This window comes from Hemitrygon akajei, chromosome 11, assembly GCF_048418815.1.
Source record: "Hemitrygon akajei chromosome 11, sHemAka1.3, whole genome shotgun sequence".
Lineage (NCBI taxonomy): Eukaryota > Metazoa > Chordata > Chondrichthyes > Myliobatiformes > Dasyatidae > Hemitrygon > Hemitrygon akajei.
This window is the reverse complement of record NC_133134.1, coordinates 121667650-121680195: the sequence shown is the minus strand read 5'-3', so window position 1 is coordinate 121680195 and position 12546 is coordinate 121667650. Positions and strand designations below refer to the sequence as shown.

At 38.1% G+C, this 12546-nt stretch overlaps 1 protein-coding gene across 2 annotated transcripts in view; it reads right to left on the bottom strand.

Annotated features, from left to right (window-relative positions):
- LOC140735980 (uncharacterized) overlaps nt 1-12546 on the bottom strand; it is a 143778-nt gene that overhangs the window by 103497 nt on the left and 27735 nt on the right. The window contains exons 3-6 of one of the 2 annotated variants that reach the window (XM_073061620.1): nt 8378-8452; nt 6994-7173; nt 6047-6204; nt 2422-2598 (exon numbers count right to left, since the gene is read on the bottom strand). In XM_073061620.1, the coding sequence (XP_072917721.1) occupies nt 2422-2598; nt 6047-6204; nt 6994-7173; nt 8378-8452 (590 nt within the window). The remainder of the gene's footprint in view (nt 1-2421; nt 2599-6046; nt 6205-6993; nt 7174-8377; nt 8453-12546) is intronic. The other variant, XM_073061621.1, reaches the window with a different exon arrangement.

Below are 12546 nucleotides of genomic sequence, written 5' to 3'. Positions count from 1 at the left end.
GACCAGAAAACACAGCCTCAGAATAGAGGAGCATCCTTTGCAAATGAAGATGAGGAGGAATATTTTAGCCAGAGTGTGGTGAGACTGTTGAATTCTTTGCCACAGACAGCTGTGGAGGCCAAGGCTTTATGTATATTTAAGGCAGAGGTTGATAGATTCTTGGTCAGGGCATGAAGGGATACAGGGAGAAGGCAGGAAATTGGGGCAGAGAGGAAAATTGGATCATCCATGATGAAATCGCAGAACAGACTTGATGGGCCAAATAGCCTAATTCTGCTCCTATATATTATGGACTTATGGTCTAAAATACTAATTTTTAAAATTCTTTCCAGCAAAAGTAACTTTCAAAGTCTTGTTTTTGACTCAATTCTAATGTATCCTTAAAACTCGGACTCCTTTTGTAGGAACTCAGCACTTTAATTCATTGTGCTGATTCACATTCAGAGGAATAGAGAGAGCTCACTAACCAGCTGCTTATTTATTCCCGTTGGAAATTATGCCATTTTGAAGGTGGTGCAGTTATTAGTCATCTCATGACTACTTTTACTATACAGCATTTTGCCAGTTCTTTCACCTTTGAGTCAAATATTTGTATAAAAACTTTTAACAATTTCTTATCTACTGAAGTAATGAATTCAATGGCATCCTACTTGAATTACAGAAAGTAGGCTTTGATCTGCAATACATTTCAGTACAAGAATAAACAAAGATGGGGTAAGTTTTACAAATTATATTCCATGCAATCTACTTAAAGATGGAAACATACAAGTAAATAGTCAAGGTTCAATCTCTAATAATCACTGATCCAAAAAAGTATTCTCCTGACTATTTCCTTTTCCAATCTATTGTTACTTTGCCTTTCTACATTCTGGAAGGTAATGATATACTGCAACCAGGACTATTAAATGTTATTCAAGTGGTGCATATAGTGACAACCCAAATGATTTCTATTTGTATTCTGTGTTCCAAATTGCAACATAGTATTTAAGTTGCTTTTTTTTTGCCATTTTGCCTTGCCTGCTTTAAAACTATAATGTACACCAATAAAAAATAGTAAATGCATAGGATATAAGAACAGAAAAAGGCAGTAATTAGAAACATAGAGGATAAAGAACCAGAAAAGATGACAGTCAGAAAAGCAAGCTATAGGAAAGACAAACAGATTGGAAAGACTGAACTACTTACAGGACCCAGTTCAGGTGAAATACAGGACCATGCAACACACACGCACGGCTGAAGAGCGATGTCTACTTAGGTCATGCACTAATCTCTAAAACAGGGTTTGAATTTTCTGACCCATGAGTAAAAGGTACTGTTGAATCAAAGCTATACACTGACTTCTTTCTATGGAATACTAAGATGAAATAAAACTAGATTTATCAGTTTCAAAGGCAGCCAGATGGATTATTTCACCTGTTAACAAAATGTTTTTTGTTATTGGATGGAATAAGAATATTCAGTCATGACAAATTGTATATGGTGTGCCACATGAATTTATCTTTCTGTTTTTTAAGAAGGAAACTGGCATTCTAATGTATCTTATAATAAAATAAAGCTAATAAAGCTCAGAGATTCAGGTGTACACCAAAATGGCTAGTCAACATACTTTTTTAAAAGATGCTTTAAAACTACTTGTCTAAATTTCTCTTTTTAATTGTAGATTGGATTACTTTATTTGTTGCAAGGGATAACATACAGATTGAACAAAATATTCTTTAAACAATATAATGAAGAGAAATAGATCCAGCTTTATTGCAAAACACTGTAACTGAAAGATGAAGGGTTTCTGTGTCTTAGAAGCATTAAGTTGAAAACTCAATGGAGTTTGAGGAAAGAAGAAGCACCAGTTAATCTGCATCCATCAAAAACATGAACAACCAGTTGACAGAAGCTTTTATAAGAGAGGGAGTGATGTACTAGACTTCAGCGTATGGATTAGATTTCATGTGATCCATAATATTCGCATGACAGAAGCCTAGCTGAAATGGTGCAACTGTTGACTGCACCTAAACAACAAATTCCTAAAAAGTCCATTAGATCCCTATGAAGCCTATTCTAATTTTTGAAACTGATTTGCAATTCCTTAATGGATATATTCTTGTAAATGCAGAAATCCTATTCTTTTTCAGAAGGCACAACTAGTTTGTCAGGGACCAAAAAAAGATAGAAAACAAATTGATGACAGATAAATTCTAAATGTGGTTAGGTTACAGTATTCCTAGATTTCCTAACTAACTCTTAGGGGTCCAAGGTCTCTGGTTTGAAAATCTGTTCTGAATATGCATTTTAAAATCCTCTATTTCAAGCTTTAGTATGATAAAACATGGCTCAAAGTGGAATATTGTCCTCTATGTGTTCACATAAGAAAACTACAGCAGCCGACTTAGAAAAGATCTATTCTTACAACATGAAAGCACTTACAAGTAACAGTTTTTCTTTGTAATAATGGTAAAGGACCCATTTTCCACTTCCTTGTGCACACTTGTGTTACCATCTGACAAGTAGATGATGTTTGGAGGCAAGCCCAACTGTTCATCAGCTTCACCAATGCCAAGGTACAGGAAAGAAAGTTTTTCTTTATACAGCTGCATGTGGTACCTGAAACAAGGATTCAGTTAATATATAGAAGATGAAACAAATTTTCTCCTTTAAATTAAATACAACAGATTATTTTGGGTATATTGGAATCTTCAACTGAACCGGCAGCTTACAATTGGAAAATTATATTCAGTTTATGCTCCACAGATTTGATTAAGCTGTTTAAGTGTGGAGAATCAAATTCAGTATTTAGCTTAAATTAAATTAAAGATCTTCAACTAATTTATTTTGAATTACCAGAGTGGTTAAATACTTTGGGAAAAGCTTAAGGTAGAAGCTATGTATCCAAACAGACTTTTTTTGTGGGATTTTCATAAATTCTCAAATTGGTTCATGACCAAACAAACCAAAAAAGCTTTCTGCCTCAAGAGAGTCATTATTCCCTTTCTAGATGAACTCATCTGCAGCAATACATCCTAGGAACACAAGGTCCATTGTGAACTGTACAATCCTTGAATTGCTCTACTATCCGTGTATGATCAGTGCCTCAAATCTACAGTCAGTGGTCACTTTATTAGCTACCTTCTGTACCTAATGAAGTGGCCACTGAGCGTATGTTTGTGGTCATCTGCTGCTGTCGGTCAGCAGGTTGTGAGATACTCAAAACACCCCATTTGGCAACAATAATCATTCTACAGTCAAAATCACTTAGATCACATTTCTTCCCCATTTTGATGTTTGGTCTGAACAACAACTGAATTGCTTGACTACGTCTGCATGCTTTTATGCATTGAGTTGCTGCCGTATGAATGACTGATTAGATATTTGAATGAATGAGTAGGTGTGCAGGTGTACCTAATATGCACCAATGAGTGTAGTTACCTGTTTGAGGCCCATTTCTCATCAAATGAAAACCTTGAAATGCTGGAAACATTCAGCAGGTCAGACAGCATTTGTGGAAAGAGAAACATAGAAATCTACAGCACATTACAGGCCCTTTGGCCCACAGTGTTGTGCCACCCATGTAATCTACTCTAGAAACTGCTTAGAATTTCCCTACTGCACAGCCCTCTATTTTTCTAAGCTCCATGTACCTATTTAAGAGTCTCCTAAAAGACCCTATGGTATCTGGCTCTACCACCTTCGCTGGCAGGGCATTCCATGCACCCACCACTCTGTGTGGAAAAACTTACCTCTGACATGCCCCCTGTAACTACTTCCAAGCACCTTAAAACTATGCCTCCCTCATATTTGTCATTTCAGCCCTGGGAAAAACACGCGATCAGGTCACCTCTCATCCTCCATCACTTCAAACAGAAAAGGCCAAATTCATTCAACCTTTTCTCATAAGGCATGCTCTCCAATCATTTTAGACTGAGTCAACATTTTAGATTGAAAATGGCCAGAGCAATTGTTCAGGGAGTAGGTAGATAGATAGATTTGTCACCAGAGCAAAAAAAAATGAAAGTGGATGAACTTGGAGAATAGAATACAGTCCTTTCAGGAAACGTAATGGAAAGAAATGCAGGCGTGACAACTGTGGGAGTCAGTGGAACTCTGTTGGACATTTAGTGTTAACATGTCCCATAAGGTGCAGATGGGGAGATCCAGAAAGGGGCAATGTGAAGATGAGAGCAGGTTGGGACTAAAGGCTTGGAAGGAGCACATCGTGATGGTAATAAATGTATCCAAATGGCATGGGAGAAAACAAGAGAGAAATGAAAGAGAGATATAGATGCTGTAATGTCAGAAACTTTGAGCAGGTCCGGTAATTTTGGCGGAAAGAGAAGTAGAACAGTCATAGTGTATTACAGCACAAAAATAAGTCCTTTGACCCATCTTGTCTATGCTCAACTGTAAATCTGCCTCGTCCCATCAGATCACCCCAGCCATAGTCCTCCATACCCCTCCCATCCTAGTACTTATCCAAACTTCTCTTAAATGTTAAAATTGAACCTTCATCCAGCATTTCCCTTGGCAGCTCGTTCCATAGCTGCACCACCCTTTGAGTGAAGAAGGTTCCCCGCAGGTTCCCATTAAATATTTCATCTTTGAACTATAAACTGTTTCATTTCTTTGAAATGAAAGATAAACTCTGTATCTCTTTCTAATGAGAAAGGATAGAGTCAAAAAAGGAAGAAATACAGAGGAAAGGAAGTTTGGTGGGGCAAGAACAGGCTGAAACAAAGTTCCTGCCCAGATAGTTCAATATATGCACTTGGGACAGAAGCTGACTACAAAGCTGAAAGTTGTAAGGGAAGATATCCCAGGGAAAATAAGACCTGCAAGGAAATCATTCAACTGTGATACCCTTTTGAATCATTTTACCATTCTGAAAACATCTGATGGATTTTGGCTCAACAGATTATAAACCAAGGAAAGATAGAGGAGGTGACATAAGGGTGGTGGGGGAAGTTAAGCCACTAATCAGGGACAATATCACAGCTGCACTCAGAGGCAACATAATGAAAGTCTCATCCACTAAGTTTATATGGGTAGAACTCAAACATTAAAAAAGGTGGAATCACTCTGAAGGTATTATATTATGAGTCCACAAATATATTAAAATATTTCAGGATTGTATAGGTACAAATAAAATTCAATGAGATTGCAGGGAAGGAATTTCTACACACTGTACCAGAGATGAATTCTAGAGAACAGATCAGATTAGCCTGATGAAAAATGGTTGTTGCGTGAAATTATACAAGTATATATATTACCTTTGAGAGGAAAAAGATACAGAAAAGGTGATTCAGCCTGACATCTTGATGAATTATTGATGATAGTTAGCTAATAATTAATACCTGCTTTAAAGCAATGCTTTTAGGCCAGTAGTACAGCTATTCCAAGTGCAATTAAATATGTGCCAATTTAATGAAAAAATTTAGAAATCATAATGTAAACTCCAAAAGCAAGGTTTATTCTTCATAGAAATCAGAATCAATTCCCAATGAACAATAATTTGACATTGTTTTCTATACAAATTTCCAAAGAGATGAGGCATACCATGATAGAAACCCAACACTGATCACTACTAGGAAATGGACCACAACATGTTTACTGGTAAGGCTCAACTAAAAAGGTAGTCTATTATCAATTAGGATTTATATCATTAAGAACTTGTAAGTATAGATTACAGAAGACACTAAAGAATCTAGAACTAAAGTCTGTGCTTTCAAGAATAGCTGGCCATTTAACACTGAGAAATTTATTCACTCAAAAGGCTGTGAATCTTTAGACTTTTTTCAACCAAGAGAGCTGTAGATACTCAGTCTCTATGTACATTCAGGCAAAAATCAATTTATTTTTCAACAATAAGGTAATGGAAAAAATATAAAGCAGATAGAAGGGGGCACATGACCTAATCCAGCTTCTATTACACACTCTCACAAACCAGAACAACCACAAGATGAGAAAAAAACTTACTAGAAAGTTTCAGGGAAAACCTTAGTTTTTTCACAGAATAACGGATGAGAGAATAGGAAAAGATTTAAAATGTAGTTTGTACCTGTTCCATTTTACTGAAGTGAAACCTCCTGTCTGTAATTCTATTTGTCCCTCTTTTATGACCCCGGTTTCTTTTTGTACAGGACTATCGGCACTCGGATTTGTCTGCTGCACATCATTCATATTATTTTGAATAATTTGGTTCACAAGCTGGATTATCTGTAACCAAATGTTGAAAAAATATAAATTAAGTTGAAGAAATGCAAATTAAGCTGCATTATTAACCACAGTCAATACAATAGAGAAGATTCTGGTGTTTCCAAACTTCCTGAATATCATCGGATATTGAACAAACAAAGAACAATGGTCTGTATGCTAGGAAAATAATTGCAATTACATGCTGCCTTTTTCTTCACAAATGGAAAACTATAAACAAAATATATTGTTTGTTTCATCAGGAATCAGCAGAAAGAACTGTGGCCTGAACTATTCACTAAATTGGATTGGTGGAAGCTCTAAAATCCCAGTGAAGAGCAAGTCCCATTATCTATCTGCTTGCTGATCCATGGTCAGGTATGGTCAGCCTTTGGACATTAATAGTTACCAATAGGGCAGAGCAAACTTCTGCATATTTAGGTGGGGAAACTTTCCATTCATCCTGAACCAGGTTAGCCATTCTTGCAGTTTGGTTGACACCCAAGGGTCCAATCCATGAACAAGCTTGCCAAAAGATTTGACCTGTGAACTTTGACTACACAGTATTCAGTAGTGTCCGATGCACAGATTGTGCTAAAATACCAGATCTCCATAGGGGCAGCAGGCATCTGTTGAGTGGAATAAGAAAACTGATCCACCCTTTCAGGAGAGAAATCACCAAATATATTTGGCTAGCATTCCATTCATGCATTCCTGATAAATAAACTAGGAAAAATAAACCATCTGAAATATATATTTCAACATCAAATATGTTGTTTAAATAAACGATCTTCAACTCAGGAACACATTTACCATTACCTTTACCCTATCTTCAGCCGAGGTGGCTTCAAGTTCATAATCATGGTGTATTAAAAATGAAATGCTGAACTTCTCCCCTTCAAGATGTTCACAGGATTTGATGGATTTAAACGGAAACTGTTTTTTAATCATTCCTTTTTCAATGTTGCACAACATCTTTGAATTGTAATCAATCTGCAAAAGAAATGCACACAAATGAGTTGAAAGGTGAGAAGTATTAATGCAAGATAAAGCAGAAACGGATGAAGGTCTTTGGCAAGAAAGTACCCTCTTTCCAAAAACTCTTCCTGAACCAGTGCTCCCAACTTCATCTATCTGATATATCCAGATGCTAAGATTTGCAAAGCAACGGCCACTGAGATCTGCCATGTTCTAAGGACAGAATTCCACCTACACATACTCCTGGAGCTGTAATTAGATAAATTTGGGTGGTGCATGATTTAGGGGGAAGGTTGCAGGCGGTGTTGTCCATCTTGGAGGTAGAAGTTCTAGGCTTGAGAAGTTCTATATTCTGAGCCGCAGAAGCAAGTAACTCTAAACAGCGTACTTTGTAAATAGTACACGTGGTGGTCACAGTGCACTGGTGCAGAAGGTAGCAAGTGTGTGGGCTGCCAATCAAGTGGATTGCTTTGACCTGTATGTTGCTGGATTTTTGTATTGTTCTAGCTACACTCATCCTGGAATCTGGAAATTATTCCATCGCAGTCCTAACTTGTACTTTGAAGATGGTGGAAGTGCTATGGGGAGTATGGCAGTAAGCCACCTACCACAAGATACCCACCATCTGACCTGTTCTAACAGCTACAGTATCTATGCTCATACAAAACTGTGGCAATAATGTAGATCAGCAAAAGTTACATCAGGTTCCCTCTTCCCTCACAGCTCCTATCTCCCCTCCCCATCACCCTCATTTGATTCCATACTACATCTTCCTGTCCCATCAGATTCCATCATTTGCAACCTTCTGTCATATCCAACTACCCACCTCCCAGCCTCTGTTGTCATTTCCACTCGCTCCTTCCTCCATTCATCTATCTCTCCTCCTTACCTCAAGCCACCTGTCACTCTCCAAATTTTGCTCCATCCCTTCCTTTCATTTTTATATTGGCTCTCTCTACTCAGCTTTCAGTCCAGATGAAGGGTTGCAGCCCGAAATGACAACTGTCCATTTCTCTCCACATTCACTGCCTGGCTGCCGAATTCCTCCAGCATCATTTTTGTTGCCCAGATTCTAGCATCTGCAGTCTCTTGTGCCTCCATCTTACATCATTTTAAGTTTACTGATGGGATACAAAGATCTGCAAACTATTTTCATGAAGTTCTTTCCCCTTTAAGCAAGATATCTTTCATTTAATGAGAAACAACTCATTCAACTTACCATCAATATTCTTTTCTGCCGTCTGTATCGGTTGTACTTGTGTACAAAAAAATTGTACGATGTGTTTTCAGACATCTGAAAGACAAAGAAGCATGCAGATATGTGTAGTCAGTACTACACTTAGAAGGGGCATTAGGGGAAATAGAAGTCATCAGGGGGTGCATTCAAGATTCTTGGAGGCTGGTGGAACGCAGCAGCCTAACTTGAGGCACAAGACCTGCAGGACTATTAGTAGAGCAGGCACTTCCAAAAAACAAAATAGATGAGGCACTGGAACACAAGAAGAACTGCAGCTATGCAAAAATGAGCACTCATCATCACAAAGTTTCTGAAACTCAGCAATCTCATCCGAACTTACCAACTAAATAGGCTTTATTGGAGATGCATAAATTAGCAACCAGCGTGCCCAACAGTTCCGCTTGACTCACAACATGGAATGAGTTCATGCAATTTAACAGTTGGTAAGTCAAGTACACACTCCCAGCTTTCTCTACAGATCTACAGAAAACAGGTCACGCAACAATAGAGCGCTGCCCGGAACCAAAATGGTGAAACAGAGCCAATCGGTGAACATGCCAACCTCAAGGATTCCTCTTGAAGTATTCAAAGCAAACTTGGCTTCATATGTGCAGTCAAGAAACATTTTTGGGATTATGAGACCATATGCCATAGGTCAATCATGGTAACTGGAATAGTATGAAGGTAGCTTGCTGAACACCAGCTCTATCTCAACTAACATTCAGATGCCAATCTGAATCCTTGTCAATGTAATTTTCACTATTGTGATCATCTTCATCTTCGCATTGTCGTTCCTTTGTGTGCCGCTACCTTCGTTCCATCCATGTAAACTCGCTATCATTGTCAACATCCAATTTATGTTAATATTTTATTTTAATTTAACCCTATTAATGATGGGTAAATATGTACAGAGTAATCTCTGTGAGTCTGAAGGCAGTGAAGCCTTGAATTTTACACCAGCTAAAAAAACCGAAACTACAGAAAGTGTGTCAATATAATGTTACATACTTGAATTATGGGTTTATTCCATTCCCATCAGATCAGCAACTCCCATATAACTTCTTTGTAATACTGTACTGTCTAATAAAGGCATTAAGATTGCAGAAACATTACTGAAAAAGACACCCTGAAAAGGCTACTTATGATATTACTCAGTTCCAGAAGAAGAAAGAAGCATTCGATAAGTGTTGTACATTCGAGTCGTTTGCCAAGAAAGCTAAAAATGACCTTGATAGTGGTTTCATAGCTTCTTATAACATTTCCAAAATGATAGCAGTGTGGAAAACCTCATACAATTGGTGAAATATTAATAATGCCTGCTGTATCAGAATGCTCACCACTTTTCTCAAGATGGATACCAGTATTTTAAAATCAATTTCTCTTAGTAATAACTCGTATTGACGAAATGAGACATTGAGTAACAACTATACACAGAGCTACAAAAAAAACGAAGTTGGGATACAACTGGATGTCAATTGTATGAAACAACGAGGCATTGCTAATGGCATATGTACAGTTTATCAAAAATTGTAAAGTTTATGAAGAGATTCAGAGGATGAGAGGTAACCTGATAGAGGTGTATAGGGGGATGAGAGGCATTGATCATGTGGATAGTCAGAGGTTTTGTTCCAGGGCTGAAATGGTTGCCACAAGAGGACACAGGTTTAAGGCTGGGGAGTAGGTACAGAAGAGATGTCAGGGACAAGTTTTTTACTCAGAGAGTAGTAAGTGCGTGGAATGGGCTGCTGGTGACAGTGGTGGAGTCGGATACGATAGGGTCTTTTAAGAGACTTTTAGATAGGTACATGGAGCTTAGAAAAATAGAGGGCTATGGGGAAGTCTAGTAATTTCTAAGGTAGGGACATGTTTGGCACAACTTTGTGGGCTGAAGGGCCTGTATTGTGCTGTAACGTTTTCTATGTTTCTAAACAGAAGCAAAAATGCATTTCAAAAATGTTGGCTTTTGTGGTATGTGGCTATTCTGCCATACAAAATTTCTTGGTCCGTGGAGAAGAACCAAACTGCTCTTCATTGCATCTCCATCCTCCTATGTTGTTGAAAGAGACTTCAGTGAAATGAACCACATACTACCAAAAAAAAAAGAAACTACTTGGACATTGTTACACGTGGGGACTTGAGGCTTTTGCTGTCACAACTAGAACCAGATATTTCAACTCTTGCTAAAAACCATCAAGCTCAAGGTTCACATTGATATCGAAGCTGCTGCATAGTGCACGGGTACCAAGTAAGCTAAGTTTAAAGACAAATAAAAATTTTAAAGCAGAATCATTTTTCTCATGTTAGCGTATGGCAGACATGTTTTTGCACTATAGGGGTGCCAGAAAGTCTATTGTGCCTAAGATGGGTGTTGGCAAGTATGAAAGTGCTTTAGGGGGGCGTTGGACTAAAGGAAGTTGGGAAACACTGGAAAGACAACTTAATAAAGGTGTACAAGATGAGAACAGGCATAGATAGATTGGACTGCCAGAGACTCTTTCCCGGGGCAGAAATTACTAAAATGAGGGGTAATATATGAGTGTTTGAAGGATAGGAAAGTATAGAGGTGATGTCAGGGGTTTTTTTTTTTTTTTTCACATGGAGTGGTAGGGCTTTGTTGGAGGTAAGTGTTAGATTGATCTTAGAATAGTTTAAAGGGACAAAACCACATCATGGGCCAAAGGGCCTATACAGTGCAGTACTGTTCGGTGTCATATGTTAATGCCATTTCTCTCTCTGCATTGATGCTGCCAGATCTACTAAGCATGTCATCATTTTCAAATTCCTAACAAATGTCATTCATTTGCTTTTTTTAAAATTTATTTAATTGTGTAGAGATGCAACGTGGAGCAGTCCCACCAGATCAAACATCATCCATTATGTAAGACCTTAAACAAAGTTAGTAGACCATCAGAGCAGTTAGGACATTTGGCCCACCAAATCTACTCTACCATTCAATCATAGCAGATTTATTTTCCTTTTCCTGCCTTCTCCCCATAACCTTCAATACCCTTTCTATGGACTTGTAGCACAGTCTCAGATTGGCATGTATGATGCTGTAGGCATCACTGAATCGTGGCTGAAAGGAGATTACAGCTGGGTGCTTAATGTTCAAGGACACACATTGTATCCAAAGGACAAGCAGGAAGGCAGAGGGGGTGGTGTGGCTCTGTTGGTAAAAAAAATGATAGCAAATCATTGAAAGCAGTGGCATAAGATCAGAGAGTATTGAATCATGGTGGATAGAGCTAAGGAACTGGTAAAAAGACCCTGATGGAAGTTATTTACAGACCCCAAAACAGAAGTATGGATGCCGTCTACAAATTACAATGGGATAGAAAATGCATGCCAAAAGGGCAATGTTACAGTAGTCATGCGGGATTTTATTATGCAAATAGATTGGGAAAATCAGGTTGGTGCTGCATTCCAGGAGGGGGAATTTCTAGAGTGCCTACGAGATGGCTTTTTCCAAGCAGCTCTTGGTTGAGCCCCTAGGGGGTCAGCTATTCTGGATTGAGTGTTGTGCAATGAACAAGAATTGTTTAGAAGGCTTATGGTAAAAGAACCCCAAGGGGAAGGTGATCGTAATACGATCAAATTCACCCTGAAATTTGAAAAGGAGAAACTAAGGTTAGATGTATCAGTATTACAGCGGAATAAAGAGGATTACAGAGGCATGAGAAAGGAGTTGACCAGAATTGATTGGAAAACAACACTGGCAGGGATAGCAGTAGCGCAGAAATGGCTGGAATTTCTGGAAGCAATTCAGAAGGCATAGGATATATGTAAAACACATCCCAAAGAGGAAAAAGTATTCTAAAGGCAAAATAACACAACCATGGCTAACAAGAAGTCAAAGCCAACATAAAAGCCAAATAGAGTGATAATTAATGGGAAGTTAAAGAATTGGGAAGCATTCAGAAACCAACAGAAGGCAATGAAAAAAAGTCACTCAGGTGAAGATGAAAAACAAAAGTAAGCTAACCATTAATATTAAAGAGGATAGCAAAAGTTTCTTTGGATACATTAAGTGTAAAAAAGAGGCAAGAGTGGGTATCAGACCACTAGAAAACAATGCTGGAGAGGTAGTAATAGGGGAAAAGGAAATGGTGGATGAACTGAATAAGTATGTTACATCAATTTTAACCATGGAA